The 19944-nt window shown below is 44.5% G+C and overlaps 1 protein-coding gene across 1 annotated transcript; it reads left to right on the top strand.

Moving 5' to 3' along the window:
• The first annotated feature begins 6872 nt into the window (after window positions 1–6872).
• On the top strand, window positions 6873–18100 carry LOC136768705 (L-asparaginase 1-like). Its single transcript, XM_066723040.1, has 11 exons — window positions 6873–6986; window positions 9625–9718; window positions 9929–10055; window positions 10353–10481; window positions 10788–10883; window positions 13076–13202; window positions 13331–13467; window positions 16128–16307; window positions 17300–17407; window positions 17615–17665; window positions 17859–18100. Exons 1-11 carry the CDS (start codon window positions 6899–6901, stop codon window positions 17952–17954), a joined length of 1233 nt encoding a protein of 410 aa, XP_066579137.1. The 5' UTR covers window positions 6873–6898; the 3' UTR covers window positions 17955–18100.
• Window positions 18101–19944: the final 1844 nt, after the last annotated feature.

Raw genomic sequence — 19944 nt, forward strand, 5'->3', positions numbered from 1 at the left:
ACCCCCACCCCTGGGTCGTTACAGTATATTATTACAATGTAGACGTCTGTGAGATGTTTTTTGTTTGTGTACTTATTCTATGGGGACTCCATTTCCTCAACTCCGTGAAGTTGATTTCTTATTTTAAAAAAATGTATATTTTTGTACGGATGCTTATTGGCACCTCTACCACGCACCGCAACTGGGTCCCCTGTTCCTGTGCCCCACGGTACGTTACACTTATTTTTATGTTTCCCTGTTGGTTATTTTTGTGTTTCCATGTTTTTTATTAAATAATTGTGACTTCTTTCTTATTTCCCTGTTTATGAATTTTAGGACTTATAGGACAACACTGATACTTACACATCGATACAATAACATATTACAATTCTCATTTCTTATTCGTTATACATAGATATGTTTATAAGTAATAGACATCATGTAGCGGGAGGCTCCAAGATCTGCTATGGCTTAGTGATGCTTACTTATTCTTTATTTTTGTTTCCCGGTTTAAGGAAAATTATCTTTACTTATGTTTATATATCAATAAAGAAGTAACATACAGCACATCTCATCACGCATTGTTTACTTCAGTATTGCACGCAGCCCCCTATTGAAGTCAATGGAAGACATAGTGATTGTAGTAGTTACTTCAGTAATACACTACCGGTCACAAGTTTTAGAACACTTCAGTGTTTCCAGTTTGTATTGAAATGTACACAGTTTAATGTCTCAGTGTACTCTGAAATTAAAGCAGAGAACAAATAAACAATTGGAGAAAAATAAATAAATCATGCAATAGTTACTAAATAATAACTAAATGTAACCCCTTAAGCTGACAAACCCCTCTGGTAGCCTTAAAAGGGCACCAAATCCGTGTGCTTCTCTGTTGTGTTTGGTATCCCATGAAAGATGAAACTCTCAGCTTTGTAACAACATGAAGCATTCTCTCATATGAAAAATGTGTTTTTTAACATTGACAATTATGACTTTCTGGAACCAGACATTCTACTGATCAAAACAAGATCATCCATGTTTTGGTAGAAGCAACACACACCCGTAGAGAGCTCAAAATGTCAAGATGGAAAAGTTTGTTTAAAGTGTACTAATATACATTTACATAATTTGATCTGAATTTCTCAGTGTTTGATAGAACATCAAACAAAAATGTGTGATCTGTGACGTCTGAATGAGACCCCCCAACCCATCCCCCGATCAGATTGTGCGTTTACCCCCCGGGCTCTGAATGACGGCGGGCGACACGGAAACTATAAATCAGATGTGTTTGAGAATGAAACGTGCTGGTAGGCAAGAGAATAAGCTTTCAAACGATGTGCACATTGTAGGAATACAGTGTAACTTCTGTGCACAGGAGCTGCGTGTATCACAGCCAAATAATGCTTAAGAGGGTGTAGTAACACAGTATATAACTCTGAAATGTACATTATTTTTCAGTTTTTGGTAACCTACACTTTTTTTAACCTCTGGCAGTTTACCGCTTACCATTGTACCATTTCAGGTTATTCACTGGACTTGAACTGCTTACATTGCAATAAAAACTGGAAACATGGGGGTGTTGACGGGTAGTGTACACATATACACACACACACACGATAAGTGGAGCCAAGGAGCTGCTGCCAAGGCACATTGCTGACTTTAAGCAAGAGGGCCTGTGGTGCTATGGAAGTGAGCTACTGACACAGGGGAAGGAACATGCTGTGTGGTATTTCTGGGTGACAGGAGGCCCCCCTCAGCATGGCCCTCTTCCAGGGGAACCAAGTCCAAAAGTTTAACTGCAATTCCTTTGATGCTTTCGACTCCCCCAATATGGAGCCACTGGTGGAGGTCGGGCTGCACATAAAGGGTAACCCAGGGCTTCTCGATCTTTAACTGGCAAAATGTATCTCTCACCCCAGCATGCTGCCCTTATCAGTATCAGCTTGTGGCTATTAATACTGGTGGAGCAAGTGGATATTCACTGGATCTGGTTTTGCCCTCTCTATCCTGTTCGCACAATCCAATGACCTGACGCCTGTTTCTTGACCTTGATTCTTGCCAAGCCCTTTATACTCCTGTTGCTGGTTTCTGACCAACTGTCTGATAAATTCTCCCTTTCCTGTCTGCACTGGGGTCCTTTACCTTGGTCAGTGGATCTTGGTACACATGTTTTCTTATCCTACCATGCACTTGAAAATGTTTTCCACTTGTCCCTTGTTTGTTGAGTAATATGAGTGTCTGGTCTGTTGGGGCCAAGCTGTTTAATTGTAGTAATTCAAATGTACATATATATATATTTATGAAACTCTACACAGCAAGCACAGCTGCATTGATCACCATTTTTACAGTCGCCTAAATGTGTGGACTGACACAAGAGAGCAGTACAGGGCTCAGGGATGTGCAGAGTGCTGCCCCTGCAAGCCTTTATTATCACTTCCTGCAGTTCCTGTATTTGACCACAAGGTACCATAATTAACCTGCCTGCTGAAGTAGGTTGCTGAGATCCCCTTCCCTAATATTGCCCCATAGCGGGATTGAGAGCGAATCGCTGAAATAGTGATTTTAACTCTGAAATATCGACACTTGTTGTCTAATTTGAGTTATTGATTGTACAGAAACTGGGTAAAATGTATACACGGCAATTTGTGATGTATTTATGTGTATAATGAGTTTATGAGAAAGAACTGTCAGCTGGAATTTTAAAAGTGCGCAATCTCACTGTATTTGAGTTAAAATGCTACACTCGCCTTGTGTTCAGCTTTTAGTTGGCAATTTAAAAAGGTCGCAGGCCTCTACGCCTGGCAATGCAGCAGAATGCAGATGTAACTTGGGCCAGGTGGAACCAAATGAACGCATCATTAATTCAGCTAATTTGCAATGAACCACCCTATTTAAATGAGGTGTGTTCTCAGTTTTGCAGTGGATGGAAGTAAAGATGGTTTGCGATTTTGAACATGGAATCATTCATGTTTGGAGTCAAGTCGATACATCCCATGACCTTTGGGATTCCATTGGGTCTTTACTTGATCTCTTTCTGAAATATTGAACCAATGTGACTTTCCGCAATAAATTGATAAATGTAGATATTGAGGACTGTTAAATGCTTTGGGTCACCGTTACACTTAGAGGTCTGTGACAACCCTTAGACATAAACATGTATTGCTGTGGTCACAGTCAATACAGGACTTGCATGACTCCTTCTCGTGGGTGATTCTAGATCATTGTGCACAATGTCACATATATCTAAAATGGTCTGTTTGTTGAATCGGTATTTGCGTAATATTAGCTGCTCATTGACATCACTCCCCCCTACTGCCTGTGTTGCAGTGAACACCCACCGGCAAGTGTTTGCCAAGCTTCCCCCCCTCTTGGAAAGGACCCAAGCCAATGCTGAGCCTGACATCAGAGTCCTGCGCATCTTCCCAGTCCTACGTGACTGGGGGTCACTCCTGAATGCACATGTCCAACTATTTCTGTGTTTCTTTTCCATCGCTCTCTCTCTGGAGACATACCAGTGCTATCGAGAACAGCCATTGCATGCTGGGAGTCTGTGGGCAGAGCTTGAGAGCAAGCGCAGGTGGCTGCAGGTCTGTTTTCTCTCTGGTTTCTTTTCCTGTTTGTTTTTTGCACTTTTTATATTATACGATTTTTTATTTGTTTATTTATTGTGGTTTATTGTTAGTTTGATGGGGAGTTTAGGGTTTTGTTGTGGCCATTATGGCTGCCTCAGGGGGGGCTGATCCCCTGGGGTCAGACTTTTAAAAATGTGCACAGCATCATGGAGTCAAGTTTACCCCAGAAGTATTCTGTCTGTTAGAACAGTGTGTGTTGGTGGAGGGAGAAGTATTTGGATGCACTGGCGAAGGCCTGGGCCCACACACTTGGAAGTGTGGCCCACCCAATCAGGAGGTGAATTGAATTCGGTTTGCATGAAAAACGAATCCCACATTTCAGCCAACCGGAAATAACAGGCTGTACAGTTCCAGTGAGTTAAGACACCTTGCGCATTTATATGTATTTTTTCATTTACTTAGAGTTAACGGTAACATCAGTAATCTTACAACAATCGGATAGTGGGCTTGAGGGTCTCAAAGCAAAACAGACATCACTAGCTGGCCTGCTGGGCGTGAGGGAACAGGGGGCATTGGTGAGGTCACGGTTTCAGGGTGTCACACAGATGGATGCCCCCACGCAGTATTTCTTTGTCCTGGAGAAGAAAAGTGGACAGAGCAAATTGATCCATTGCTTGTACTCAGAGACAGGGCAGGAGGAGGAGAGCACAGGAGTTTTATTCCCAGATCTTCTCCAGTGAGCTGCAGGAGGGCACAGGCAAAGCAAAGGCTTTTAACTCTGGGCCGCCACAGGTCTCTGAGGGAGACAGGGCTGTATTGGAGAGAAAGTTTTCCCTGCAGGAACTGAATAAAGTGTTCCCATGTACATCCCATAGAATTGTTTAACAACTTCTGGTCTCTGCTGGGGGAAGACCTTCTGGCCATGCTGCAGGAGAGCCTGACGAGGGGGGAACTAACCCTGAGCTGCAAGAGGGCAGTGGTGGCTTTACAGCCCAAGAAAGATGATCTGTGCAAGATTAAGAACTGAGGATAGGACCATCGAGCCCCTACTACAGCAGCTGCACAGTGCGCTCTTGGGGTGGTGTTTCCCAGGCCTGGCGGCAGGATGATCTCAGCAAGAGGGCATCAGAAATGACTAAGGGGGCACTAAGTATTTCAAAGCGTCAATGCGTGAGAATTGTCACATTGCTCAAAATACGGTTACAGAAACAGCTCCCTCTAGCAGCTTGGGGGGGATATGTGAATTTGATGGGTGGGGGGCGTAGGGAGGTGTGTGCAGGAGGTGTGGGCTCTGACCAAGATGCTGTGGGTCCATAAGCACATCAAGGACAAGGAAACGCGCATACAGGTCAGCACCAGCTCCCCTAACCCCACCCCCATGACACACACACACACACATACATACATAGAGACACACATAAAGATACATACATGCACCCACACTCACACAGGCAGATAGAGACAAAGACATACAGACTGTCTTTCACACACACACACCCACACACATACATAGAGACACACTCACACACACACACACACACACACACACACACACACATATATAGAGAGACACATACACATACACACTATTGCACACACACACTGCTTTCTGTCTGTCTGACTGACTATATTGTCTGTGTGACTGCGGTACCACTGTCGAACAACCCTGAGCACCCGCAGTGTGACTTTCTCTGTCCCCTGTGTTTCTGTCTGCTCAGTGTCTTTCTCGGCTGACTGTCTGTTTCTCTGTCTGGTTTGTGGTGCAGTTACACAGTGCCTGTGTAAATACCCCATCCAACTCTCTTTCTCTCGTTCTCTTTCTCTCCCTCCCCACCTCTCTCTGTCTCTCTCCCTGTAGATGATGAAGATAAGTCTCTGTGGAGAGATGACCGTCTTAGCAGAGCCCAAGGTGAGAGAGACAGAGTATGCACCTCCTCCAGAGGAAGGGAAGATTATTTCACTGTCCTGTTGCGTTTCTTTGCACTTTTAAGATGTTTTTAATAAATTCGAGGTTGAATATTTTTGTGGGGCTTTTGTCCCAATTTTTATAATTGAGGTTCATGAGGTGACCCCACACTTTGCTCCCATATAGCAGGATTGGTTGGATGATGGAGCTGAATATTTTAATCCAGATAGTTATTGGTATTGTTGTTTTCCCAAATCGTGTCTTTATGGCATAAAATGCCCAGCATGCCTTGTCTTTTAATGCATTTATAGCCAGGCTGAAGCTCCCTGATGGACTGATGGTCAGGCCCAGGTATGTGTAGCTTGTGCAGTGCTCTAGGGTGGTGATTCCTAGACTGAAGCCATACCTGTTTCCCTGAGATTGGGCTTTCTTCTGGAAAACCATAACTCTGGTCTCTCTCTCTCTCCCTTTCCACGTCAGTAAAAGCACCATCATGGAGCAAGACGCTGATCCTGCCTGCAGCCCAAACCCCATCCCACTGTGTCCCTTCCACTCCCGCTGACATCGCTCCTCCATACCCCCCCCACACCAATGTGTACAAAAAATAAAATCTGACTTCAAGCAGACTGTATGTGTACCTCTCTCTTCCCTCTGTATGTGTGTGTGTGTGTGTGTGTGTGTGTTATATTATCGCACTGTTTGTCACTAGGTAGAGGGGAGGGTTAATGCACGAAGTCGGGGGACACCATGTAGGTGTCACAGTCCTGAAGTGGCAGTCTGGTGTTGTGGTAATAATATTTGTAAAATACCTTCCATTATTGAGGAATAACATACACCAATTTTATTCACAAATAGTAGATGAAACATTTAAAAGAATAAGCGACGAACCAGTTACTACTTTCGTGAACTGAACTGCACAGAATCCTCTGGACACGTCCTGGTCCAATTCCAATCAACAGAAAAACAAAAAATAACTGTAGCGTAAACTGCAAGGCATTCAATAAGTACAAGGCTTATTTATTTTTATAACTAATATTAATGTAAAATATTTACATTTTGTTAAATAGTTATGAGACAGTTCCCTTCTGTCCTGTAGCCATGAAGTTACAGTCGTAGCTTTCAGTGTCCTCTTAAAAATACAAATACATTTAGTCTGTTATGACCCATCTCTCCGAACATCCTGCTGTCCAATCATGCCAACCATATGCCGACGTCGGCCCAACTTCCTGTGCTTTCTGGGTAGACGCTACATTGTAATCTTAATTGAATCTAGGCTTGAGTGCTGGAAGTGCTCTAAAGTGCTGAAGTGATGAAAACCGCAGCAAACGTGTATTCTGTTATGCTGATGAAAGCCTATTTAAGCCAATTTAGATGGGCAGCTCATTGGAACAGCACCCAGCTGCCACAGTGCCCAGCAGTGACACAGACGGAGGGCAGGGAGACGATGGCACAGCGGAATACAGGGCTCTCCTCACCCACAGTGTTCATGTACTACACCGGGGGCACCGTGGGCATGGTCCATGGGCAAGACGGTAATTATTATTATTATTATTATTATTATTATTATTATTATTATTATTATTATTATTATCCCCCCACTGCTGAGAATGACCTGTTATGAAGCTGTCAGTGTCGCTCTGTGACATCAGTCCACTCATCTCTTGGGTTGATCCATATCGCAATATCCAAGGGGGGAGGAGTGGCCGCTCCCGGGTTGGACTTGTTATTCAAGCACAGTAAAAATATATTGATGTGTCGCATGATTCAGTGAAGTGGTTTTCAATAGTGTTATACATTGCAAGAGTTTGTTTGTGAATTGAGACGATAGCCTGCAGTTGCTGTTTGAATATCGTGAAAAGGTCCGCTTTGTTGTGATGTCTCGTTTCCCTGGTCCACTGATCCGGGCTTGGACTGGACTGGACATTGTCCCGAGTTAAATCTACCGTATATTTATACTGGGTGCAGAAACGAATACGTGAGAACAATATCTCGAATTTACTTGGAGAAGGAGTGAATAATAACAAATATAATATTTAAACAGAAATAGTGGCCACGATCAATGGTTTTTATTCTTATGCTGGCATTTCGGAGAGAATGTAGATATCATGTTCATTTAGCCAATTATATTAATAATTAAAGTATTGAATACGTATCATATATTTTTAATTAATATTAGGCTATAATTATTTACTATAATAATTAATTTGAATTACCAAATAAACGTGTTAATGAATTTAACTGTACTTAGGAAGATGATTAAATGTATTTATTCCATGACTTCTACAGTACCATTATTAAACAAAGCAATCAATGAACTATTGCTGCACAACATGTGTTGTCTTAGGATATACAACAACTTTTCATTGAAACAGACAAAAGCAGCAGTGCAAGGTGGTAACTTATTTTTTTTAGTATGAGTAAACTATGGTTTACTTTCTATATACATAAAATGCAAATGCAATGTTTATTGTGCTGCCAATACAAATACCAGTAAAACCATCGGCAATCAAATGTCTCAGTTAATAAATACATTAAAAAAATACAATTTTCAGTGTCAGTTCAACATGATTAAACTATCCCCACTAAAAAATGGAGAGAACAATGAATCAGGCCAATCAAGTAAGTTACTCAAACTAATTATACCCGTTAAAATCAGGAGCTTTTAATAGTCACAGCCCAAATCTAGAGCACCTCAGTTCCTAGTCTAAAGCACTTCCTCAATTCCCCACCAGAGGTCACCATTGCCTCTCGCATTCCAGTCTCCCCTCTCAAATCCTGCGGTCAGTCATTGAATCACCCAGATCACTTTCCACACACCTGCTTCCCATATTCTGGTCATCTGCCTCTCTATTTAAACCCCACCCTGGCTCACACTCATCACAAAGTCTTGTATTCCTTGTGTTTTCTTTCCAAGTAGTTCCCGTTGTTTTGATTGCGTGCTTCCACAATGTCTGGATTGCCTTTTGACACCCTGTTTGCCCGATCAATTGAACTGTCTATGCCCTCGACTACGCCTTTGCCTTGCCTTTGTTTACCCTGTTTTGCAGGTATTTGAACTCGGCCTGTTTCCGACCACTTCTTCCACACACTGCTTTTTGGACCTCTATCTCCCTGTCTTTCCACGCCCTATGGGTATAGTGACATTAATACTGTTTGACAGGCCTCTACTAATAAGTACAAATACATATATCCACCCTAAAACATGCGCAAGGAAAGTCTATTTGTTCTGACGGTGTCTCGCACACCGGTTTCAGACTGGCAAAAACACACTTCTTATTAATCTTTTCTAGCAGTGAAGCAGGTATACTCATATGACTTTTCTCACACATTCAATTGGTTAAAAAATCTATTGCCTAATTTTGCTTGCACAAAAACTAAACTCACTTGTTAATGTTGCAAGGAACAAAGTTGTTTGAAAAGGTAGCATCCACCTAATTTCTACAATAAAAAAGCTCTTTCTACCAACATAGACTGGTGTCCCTCTTTCTCTCACACACTGCATAGCTCTCAAGTGTCATGCAGTGAGGCTTTATCTCACGCATTGTTGCTAAAATCTCACGCATTTGTGTCACGGATGGTACGCAACACTGGCTTCCTTGCTAATCGACTACGCAACCCCTATTTATTTTAGAGGGAAGGGAAACCTCAAAGCCACCACTCACTTCTCCACAAACCGGTTCGGATCCTGGGACACCCAACACAGACACCAGTTTAAAATGTAAAAATACACAATTTATTTTATTCCTTCATTACTACATACTTACATACTTATCATAGACAACTCAAATTAAATTTGTACTCCTTTTACTGTCCCTGACACTTGCCCCAAAATTGCCCTTCCACCCCACCTCAACAAATACACGCACAACCCCTTATGCTCCTACTTTTGTTTTGCCTGCAGGAGAGATCTGTCACCGCATTTTTAAAATGTGACAAATAGCATTGACGTTTTGAAAACTTGAGAGCTATGACACTGCCAGTGCCCTTGTTTGTGCTGTGAGAGTATAGATGCCTGGTTCAGCACAGGAGCTGTGTTTGTGCATGCAAGTGTGTGAGAGTGTGTGTGTCTGTGCACAAGTACATTGACTGCCAATATGCGAGTGAGTGTGAGAGCGCATCAGTGTGAGTGTGGGCCTGAGTGACAGGCTCTGGAGTTTCTGTGTGTTTCAGGAGAACATCCAGGAGAACCAGGCAAATTCACCAAGGAGCTCCAAAGGCACCCTGAGCTCTACAGCAAGGAGGACAATGGGTGGTTCCATCTGCCGTAAGTCTGTCTGTGTGTCCTCATCCCTACCCATCTGTATCTGTCTGTTAATATCTCTGTCTGTCCGCCTGTGATTTGCAAATAAGCATCATAATAATAATAATTACTCTGCACGTGAAAACATGCAGTCTTCTTCTCTTAAGAAAGTCATCAATACTAAATCAAAGAAGTCAACAGCAATATACGATTGTGATGATCATGTGACTCCAGGCAGAAGGCATTTGATGAGTGTGGAGAGTTTGCCTCCGTGAAGTACCAGGTGGAGGAGGTGCCCAAGCCCATCGACTCCTCCAAGATGACTCCAGCAGACTGGGAAAACATTGCCCACAAGATCTTGGTACCACATCCCCAGCCTCTGCAAACTACTGACCTCCTCCTTCCCTTCTTGTGCCCCTGCACTGTCTCTCTCTCTGTCTCACACACACACACACCCTCTCTCTCACTGCCTCTCTCTCTCTCTCACTTTCTCTCACTTTCTCTCTGTATCTACACAATGCATCAGTGTAGCGAAACAAGTTGAATGTAATCCCCCACCCCCAAACACATTAAAAATAAATAAAAAAAACATTAAATGATGATAGAAGCAGGAGTGTGATATGAGTGACCTGCACCCTCTGACCTCTGACCCTTCTAGGACCAGGATAAGAAAGGCTTCGATGGCTTTGTCATCCTCCACGGGACCGACACCCTGGCCTACACCTCCTCAGCTCTGTCCTTCCTGCTGCAGGGACTGAACAAGCCTGTGGTGGTGACTGGGGCACAGGTAGGCTCTCCAACAAGCAATGGGCAGGCAGATGTCAGACAGGGCTCCATAACTGCATAATTACTATCAGTACTACTATTATTAATAATAATAATAAGCTTTATAGTAATATTCTTGTTGTTACTGTTGATTATATAGTTCCATTATTTAATAGGCATTATTATTGTTCAATCATTTTTTGCTGTGTTGAGGAATTGTTCAGACAGTTCAGTTTTCTGCCCCACCTGCCTCCGGTGGCTGTGTCTCCCTGGTGGGTGTGTTACCCTCGGGTCATGTCTCTCTCTGCTGGGCATGTTGGGCTGACAGAGGTCTCTGTTTGAGCCGCGCTCCGATGCCGTCAGCAACATCCTGGGCTCTCTGCTGATCGCCGGCTGCTACTGCAAGAACCCCGCGCTGCAGCAGGTGAGCGGCGCCCCGCCCCCCCAACCCCAGACCCAATCGATACTTTGCCCTCGCTGCCAATCGCAGACCTACTAAACCCTGTATATACGCCTTATTTCAAAACATAATGCAGTTCTGGGCAAGCAACGCCCCACACACGCCCACATAGGACTCGAAGCGCTGTCATAGGTCATAGAGTAACTGTCAGGCATTCAAATGTGTCTCGGTGGTGTGTTAATAGTAGAAGAGTTAGTAAATGGATAGCGAGTAGTTTTGAGGTCCTTAACAAGGAGACGCAACAGCTTATAATGTATTCAGTGTCTTCATTGTATATTTACACTCACACAAGATTTATAACTTGTTTCTTCCTGTTACAATCACACAGGTTTTATAACGTATGTTATTTTTACAATCAAACATTGTACAGGAAACACACACACGCACACACAGTATTGTGTGAACTGTAATATTTCCGCTAATAAAAGCTAATAGAAGCAGCACTTCCAGTCCTGTGTGGGCGTGTGTGGAGTGTTGCCTGCCCAGAACTGCAGTACGTATCGAAATAACACTGTATATACACACCAAAGACTGATCCTCAAATTGGAAGCTGTAGGCATTCAGGGTAATATAAGTAGATGGATTATGAACTGGTTGATGTGTAGGAAACAGAGGGTGTCGATTAGAGGAGTCGCTTCTAACTGGAGTGAGGTTGTTAGTGGAGTTCCACAGGGATCAGTACTAGGGCCTGTGCTTTTTCTAATCTATACTAATGATCTGGACTCTGGGATAGTTAGCAAACTTGTCAAATTTACAGATGATACTGAAATAGGTGGCTCAGCAGATACAATCTCGGCAGCACAGGCTATTCAAAGGGACTTAGATTATATTCAGTTGTGGGCCGACACCTGGCAGATGAAATTCAATGCAAGGTATTACACGCAGGTAACAGAAATGTCAACTGTAATTACACTATGGGAGGAACAGATCTAGATGAAGTAACGCATGAGAAAGACCTAGGAGTCTATGTGGACTCCTCACTTTCTCCATCCAAGCAATGTGGGGAAGCTATAAAAAAAGGCAAACACAATGTTAGGGTATATTGTCAAAAGTGTACAATTGAGAACAAGGGCAGTAATGTACAGACTGTAAAATGCACTAGTTAGAGCTCATCTGGATACTGTGTGCAGTTCTGGGCTCCACACTTCAAGAAAGATATCGCTGCTCTAGAGGCAGTTCAGAGGAGAGCAACCAGACTTATTCCAGGTCTGAAGGGAATGTCCTACTGAGAGACTGAGGAACTGAACCTTTTCACCCTGGAACAGAGGAGACTACGTGGGGACTTGATCCAAGTCTTCAAAATCATGAAAGGCATCGACCACCTCAAACCAGAGGAGCTTTTCCAGATCAGCAGGGACACACGCACCCAGGGACACAAATCGAAATTGGGCTTCAAGGCATTGAATTCGGAAAACAGGAGACACTTCTTCACATAGAGAGTCGTCACAATTTGGAACAAACTCCCCAGTGATGTGGTAGAAGCTAACAATTTGGGAACATTCAAAAATAGACTGGATATGATCACTCAGTTATTAATGGACACCAAACGAGCATGAAAGGTCGAATGGCCTGCTCTCGTTTGTAAACTTTCTTATGTTCTTAACTTAGAATGCATTGGGACTAAATCTGCACCAGGCTCGCTGGGCTCTCTTCACATGCTTCAACTTCACCATTACGTAACGCTCTGACATCAAGAACACGAAGGCAGACGCTTTGTCCTGGATGTTTGACACAACACCACACCAACCCCTACGGAACCCATTCTTTCACCTGCCTGCGAGTTGAAGCACCCTTGCCTGTCTCCGACTTTGTCTCCCCCCCCACTTGCTGCCACACATGGGTCTGAACCACCTGTCCACTGCCTGGCTGTGACAATACCCTAACTTCATTGTCAGAAGCCACGCTCTAAATTAAATAAATCAATGATGGGAAACAAAATCATATTAAGTTACCGGATTTGTAGTTTGTGATTTTAACAGGCAGGTTGAAGTTTCTTGTCATGTGGCCTAGGGTCACCTCACGCATTCTCTCTCTTGTATGTTTCCCTTTCTTTTTTCTTTCTTTCTCTGTTTTAAGAACCTTCTTTGCTCAGTGCTCCAGGACATCTCTCTCTCTCTCTCTCTCTCTCTCTCTCTCTCTCTCTCTCTCTCTCTCAGGTGTGCGTGTTCTTTCACAACAAGCTCTTCCAGGGGAACCGAGTCCAAAAGTCTGACTGTGATGCCTTTGATGCCTTTGACTCCCCCAACATGGAGCCGCTGGCTGTGTTTGGTCCAACCATAAAGGGTGAGTCTGGTTCCTCTGCACAACATGATTTTAACGCTTCACAGTTAATCATCCAAAACAGATCTGTGTGGAAGTGGAAGATGTCAGAGGCAGAAACCCCTCTTATCCTTTCTCTTTTTCTCCTCTAGTCTCCCTCCATCAGTCTGCTCCCTGTGTTGCAGTGGACACTTCCCAGCCTGTGCTGCTGTTCCCCCTCAAAAAGAGATGTGACAAGGTGCCTGTCACCAGAGTCCTGCGCATCTTCCCAGGGATCAGCAAGTCCTGCGTGAGTGCAGGCCACTTCCAACTCCACATATCCCTCAATTTCTGTATTCTTTCTTAATTTCTTTCTCTCAGGAAGCTTAAGAAAGAGACACAGCAGATCTTTAAAGAACAGATCTGTGTGAGACTGTAAGGCGTCTGTAAGACCAGTTATTCTCTCTCTAGTGTGAGTGTGGGAGAGTGTGGGTGGAGCTCTATGTGAGTGGCACTGGAGGTCTGTACTGTTTTTTTCTGTTCTTTTTGTTGTTGTTGTTGTTTTAATCTTTTGTTTTCATTCTTACAGTTGTTTAAAATGCCAGATTGGATTCCAGTAGGGGGACTGGAGTATAGGCTTTTGTTGTACGGTGGGGGTCTGAGAACCCCCTTCAGGGTGTGCAGGGGGATCAGGCAGGGCTGTTCCATGTTGGGGATGTTGTACTCCCTGGCCATTCAGCCCTTGCAACAGAAGCTGCGCACAGTGGTGGGGGGCTCTCCGTCCCTCGTGTCCACCTGGTTCTCTGCCTACACTGATGATGTGAGGTTACTGGTGGGGAGTCAGGGGGACATGGACAGACTCAGCGCCACACTTTCAGACTTTAAGAGCCTGTCCTCTGTGAACTGGGCCAAGTGCACAGTGCCAGAGGCCCCCAACACCAATACAGAGGAGAATGCAGTGTTGCTGTTTAAGGCACTTATAAAGGCTAGAATGTAATCAATCGATCAATCAATCAATTTTTATTTGTATAGCACCCTTCGCAGGGGAGCCACAGAGCGCTTTACAGACTGGAAAACATACAACAAACATACAGCAAAATAAAATGCATAAATACTATAAAATAAAATATAGACCTGTAAACATTTTACATGATCTAGAATAAAGTGAGTGAACATTTAAGTAAATAAACCATTTAGGCACGGAGGAGAGAAAAACAAAATAACTCCTATGGATGGCATGTAGGAGAAAATGAATCTCTGGGGGTCCACAGCTTAGGGCCTAGGCCTAATGGTTGCCTCCCCTCCAGGCAGTATAGTTATTAAAGCAGCAAGGAGATCAGAAAGTTCTTTATCGGTGCTGCTGAATGTGCTCTTCCTTCTGGAGGAGGCCTCTCGCTGGCCATCGGGGGTGGGGGGGTTGGACCATCAACAGACTTTGGGTTGCGATGGCTCGTCAGACCTTGGGTGTGGATGCCCTGTTGGCCCTCCGTAGTGAGGTGCTTCTGGGATGGGTTGTGCCTCATCAGACTTCCATGCTGGGGGACGAGGTGCTTCATTGGACCCTCAGAGGAGGCTGTTGCTGGGAGACAAGAAGGCAGTCGTGCTCAGATACTGGTCATGCAGTGCAGGACATTTCCAAAGACAGTTGTGCAATTGCATGTCCATGGCACACCAGCGGCACTATGGGCTAGAAAAACAGAGACTAAACAGATGAGTCTTCAGCCGTGATTTAAAGGCTAAGACAGAGGGGGCAGCTCTTACGTTGCCTGGAAGATCGTTCCACAGCTTTGGGGCCCTATAACTGAATGCTCTACCACCTGCGCTTTTCTTGTGTATTTTAGGGAGCGCTAAGTAACCGGCTTCCTGGGATCTCAATGGCCGCCCTGGAGTGTATTTGATAAGGAGATCTTTTAGGTAGGGAGGTGCCAGTCTCTTTAGTGCTTTAAATGTTAATAAGAGCACTTTAAAGTCTATCCTGTAGCGCACGGGCAGCCAGTGAAGAGAAGCCAATACTGAAGTGATGTGATCATGTTTTTTTGTTTTTGTTAGGATTCTTGCAGCAGCATTTTGGACTGAAGTGCAGAAATAGCTCTGTTTGTGCTGCCTGACAGAATGGCATTGCAGTAATCCAATCTAGATGTAACAAATGCCTGTATCAATTTCTCAGTGTCCTGTAACGAGAGGAATTGTCTCAGTCTAGCAATGTTTCTAAGCTGGAGGAAGGAAGATCTCGACACATTCTGAATGTGTGATTCAAAGGATAGATTATCATCACAGATGACACCCAGGTTTTGTGCCATCTCCTTAGGGGAGAAATTAAAGTTATCATGACTCAGTTTTGTCAATGCATGATGAACAGTTCGATTTTTGTCTCCTAAAATTAGGATTTCTGTTTTGTCAGAATTAAGCATAAGAATTTTTTTTGTCATCCATGTTTCAATCTCAGACAGACAGCAGATTAGTTTTTCTAGGTCTATGGTATTGTTAGGATTTACTGACAGATATAATTGTGTGTCGTCTGCGTAATTGTGAAAGTTATAATTATGTCGTCGAATGATATCACCTAAAGGGAGCATGTACAATGAAAAAAGTATAGGTCCGAGGACTGAGCCCTGTGGGACTTAACCTCAGTTAAATTTGAGTGGTTCTCGTTAGATAGATTATAGGTTTTATTCATTCAATTAGGACAATGAGTCTTTCCAGAGACTGTGGTGTGTTGATGAAGTACTCTGCACCCTTCACTCTGGGATGAGTTTCTAATTTCCTTTTCTTTTTTCTATGTCAAGTTTATGGGAGTATGATTCTTGTTTTTAGGTTATTGTATTTAATTCAATAAAGTGTTTTGTAAAACTCAAAACTATAACAATAACTGGACCCTCTCTCTCACTCCCTCCCCCCATTGTCTGCAATAGTACATACAGCATGTCGCACGTGCAAGCTGCCCCTTGACGCCATAGCTTTGTTGCACAGGTGAACAACTTCCTGGCCCAGGCTGACGGGATCGTCCTGCAGACGTACGGAAATGGCAACGCCCCCGAGGAGGACTGGTTCTCTGAGGCCCTGAAGCGCGCGACTGACCACGGCGTTCTCATCATCAACTGCACGCAGGTCCACCGGGGATCTGTCAGGCCAATCTACGAGGCTGGAGATGTAAGACAGCTCCCACTTATGTCCACTGGTCTGCCTGTCCGTCTACGTGGATGATGGACTGCATTAACCACTTCCCTGTCTGCCTGTTTATCTTTTAGAGTGGATATGTGCTGCATTCACTATCTATTTATCTGTCTACTAGTGTGGATAGGTACTGCAATAACCAATCCAACCTACTCTAGATTCAAAATGTATTGCTTGACTGAAAAGACAAGGTTACAGCGGTCCTGCCCTTCTGTCTGTCTGTCCATTTATTATTATTATTATTATTAATTATTATTTATTTATTGGCAGATGCCCTTATCCAGGGCGACTTACAAAACATAAGCGCAATTCAAAGTGCAAAAATACAGTTAAGTACAAGGCATCAAACATTACAAATTCACATTTACATAATACAAAGCAATTCAGAGCATAATACATTGTACAAATTCCAATTTACACAAGTGAAAACAATAAATTAGGTCTTACATCCTGGAGAGTAAAAGCTAAGTGCGGACAAGATGTTAGGTCAGAGTCAAGGGCTACAGGAAAGCGAGCAAAGGGGAAATCAAAATAATACGAGTACAAGTAAAGCAAGAAGCATGTTCAAATGAAAAGTGCTATCCTACAGGAGAGTAAAGGACTAATATTACAAGTACTGTCTGAAAAGATGCGTCTTGAGTAAGTGCCGGAAGGAGGTCAGGGACTCTGCTGTTTTGACTTCGGTGGGCAGGTCGTTCCACCACTTAGGGTCCAGGGATGAGAAGGAGCGGCTCTGGAGGAAGGAGAGTGGAGAGGAGGCAGAGTTAGTCTTCTGGCAATGGAGGAGTGCAGTGGTCTGGAGGGGATGTATGGGGAGACGAGTGTCTGAAGGTAGCTTGGTGCAGTGTGGTCGAGACAGCGGTAGGTGAGGGTCAATGTCATCTCAGCATATGGCATGAACCCTGCTTCCTCTCTGCATGAGCTGTATTAAGCCACTCTGCGCACTCCTCTCTCCCTCCCTCTCTCAGTGGCTGAAGAAGGCTGGGGTGCTGTCTGGGTATGACATCACCACTGAAGCGGCTCTGACCAAGATGCAGTGGGTCCTGCAGCACTTTGAGAGCAAGGAATGGTGCAAGGTAAGGTGACACACACTTGACACTTTCTGTCTGTCTGTCAGTGAATTTCTTATTTTTTGAATTACACTTTGTTTCTGTCCAGGGTTGCAGTTGTCCATTTTGTAATTCTAATTAATTAGTCTCCAATTTTGTTAGTTAAATTGATGTCAGTTTTCCTGAGTTCTGCTGGGGCTGTGTGGTTGAGCCTCTCTTCATCTCTCTCTGTAGGTGATGCAGATGAGTGTCTGTGGGGAGATGACCATCATCCCAGAGCCTATGGTGAGAAACACAGTACACACTGTTAGTAGTAGTAGTAAAACGGTTGATGATTAGACAAATTGGAGCATAAACAGATTCATGTATTTTTAGCTAGACAGGTCATTGTAATTGTAGAGGGAGGGAGAATACAAACTGTTATACAATCTCACACTCACAGGTAAAGACCTGTAACTTTCCCTCTTGATTTCCACAGCGCAATGGCTGTGAGGATGCTGGCCCTGCCTGGTGTTGTCTACGGTATCTCCATACAGTTATCTCATCACCAAAGCCGGGACTGCACAAGCCCTGACCACCTTCTGGCGATTACTCAAGATTACTGTAATACAGCAGCATATTCTGCTGCGCTGCTCAGCACTCCGGCTATTATGCACTTTATTAAACTATGCCTCCTTATGCTCTCTTGTACTAATGTATTGTTAGCACTTCTTTACAATAATTGCAACATCAAAATAAAGCCTGCACACTCTATGGATGCTTCTCTCTTCTCTGTGTGTTATATTATCACACTGTCTGTCACTGGGTAGAGGCGAGGCAACATGCCGTACCAGGGTAATGCCATGCAGTCAGGGGACACCCTGTAGGTGGTCTGGCAGGAAGTCACAGTCCTGAAGTGGCAGTCTGGGATAGTAACTTCATTTGCTTTGTGGAATGGGGTGCTTTTCTGATGCTACCTGAAAACCTGATGCCCAGAAAGGGCAAGAACTCAGGAGATCACAGTGATGCAAGAAAAGTGGACCGAGAGAACACAGGGTACTTCCTAGTGCCAAAGAAGGATGGAGGCTTCAGACCCATTCTCAATCTGAACATCTCAACATGTTTCTGAAGAAAATAAACGTCCTGATGTTGTCTGCATAGCGTATCCTCCAGTCCGACTGACTGGGCGACTGGTTCATGTTGATAGACCTCAGTTACTCCTATTTCCACGTCCCCATCCTCCCAGCACACAGGAAATATCTATGCATCGCCTTCTATGACGTAGCATACGAATCCTGTGTGCTGCCGTTCGGCCTTTTGCTGGTGCATGGACACAGCCCTGGCCCCCCTCAGGTCAAAGGTGATCAGATTCTGGTCTCTGGTCATCCGCCCACATCAATGCACAGGATCTGCAAGCAGTGTCAGTGGCGCTGCACCACTTTCAGCACATCCTGTCGAACAAGCTTGTCCTAGTTCAGACAGACAACACGGCAGTGGTGGTTTACATCAGCCACCAAGGAGGCCTGTGCTCACCTGGACTGCATCATGCGGCATGCTCACTTCTCCTGTGGGCCTGGGGTCTCTCCGATCAATCATAGCAATACACCTGTCAGGTGTGTCCAACACAACGGCAGACCTCCTCTCTCGGGGAGGACTGGACAGCACAGAATGGAGATTGAACCCTCAAGTGCAGATCTGGCAGAGGCTGGGACGAGCTTGAGTCGACTCAGTGCCCCCTGTGGTTCTCTCTGAAAGTAGGAGGGGGTCCCCTTGATGTGGATGCCTTTGCTCACTAGTGACCTCGGGAATTGCTATATGCTTTCCCCCCACTGCCACTTCTTCCACTGACATGAGAGAGGGTTCACCAGGAAGGAGCTCAAGTCCTCCTGATTGGCCTCCGGTGGCCGAGACAGTTATGGTTCACAACACTAGAGCAGATACTTAGTGGAGTACCCTGGCAGCTCCCTGACAGACTCCGTGGCACCACAACCCCGCACTGCTGCAGTTGTTGGTTTGGACACTGAAAGGCTCCATCTAATGTCACTGGAACTGCCAAACAGCGTTGTGGAGACGCTGCAGTCTGCCAGAACCCTTTCTACCAGAGCTCAATCTGCTTACAAGTGGTCAGCCTTCCAGACATGTGGCTCTGGTGTCGTGCCCCAAGATGACTGTGCTCTGCGTCCTGCAGCAGCTGCTTGAGGAAGGGAAATAAGTATCCATTCTGAAGGTTTATCTGTCTGCTATTACAGCATGCTATGATAAGATTGACACTGCCTCCCCAGGAGCCCACTTGCTGGTGACCCATTTCCACAAGAGAGCTCCACTTCTTCTCATTTAAGGTTTCCTTCCCTTTAGTGATCATTTCGACATGGAGAATCTGTGAAATTCATGCCTTAAAAAAACTGTCTGATCTTCTCTGGAAGCAACGACAGGGTAACACTGAGGACGAACCCGGCCTTCCTACCCAAGGTTATGTCGGCATTTCACTTTAGCCATTTCACCCCCCTCCACACATGTTGGATGAGGACTGCAGACTTCACACACTGTGTCTGGTCAGGGCCTTGAGGTATTACATGGAAAGGACT

Source organism: Amia ocellicauda, chromosome 14 (genome assembly GCF_036373705.1).
Source record: "Amia ocellicauda isolate fAmiCal2 chromosome 14, fAmiCal2.hap1, whole genome shotgun sequence".
Classification (NCBI taxonomy): domain Eukaryota; kingdom Metazoa; phylum Chordata; class Actinopteri; order Amiiformes; family Amiidae; genus Amia; species Amia ocellicauda.

Coding starts and splice junctions, on each gene's coding strand:
- LOC136768705 (XM_066723040.1), top strand. CDS start 6,899: ATGGCACAGCGGAATACAGGGCTCTCCTCACCCACAGTGTTCATGTAC. Junction 13,203..13,330: donor GTTTGGTCCAACCATAAAGG/GTGAGTCTGGTT, acceptor TTTCTCCTCTAG/TCTCCCTCCATCAGTCTGCT. Junction 17,666..17,858: donor CCATCATCCCAGAGCCTATG/GTGAGAAACACA, acceptor TGATTTCCACAG/CGCAATGGCTGTGAGGATGC.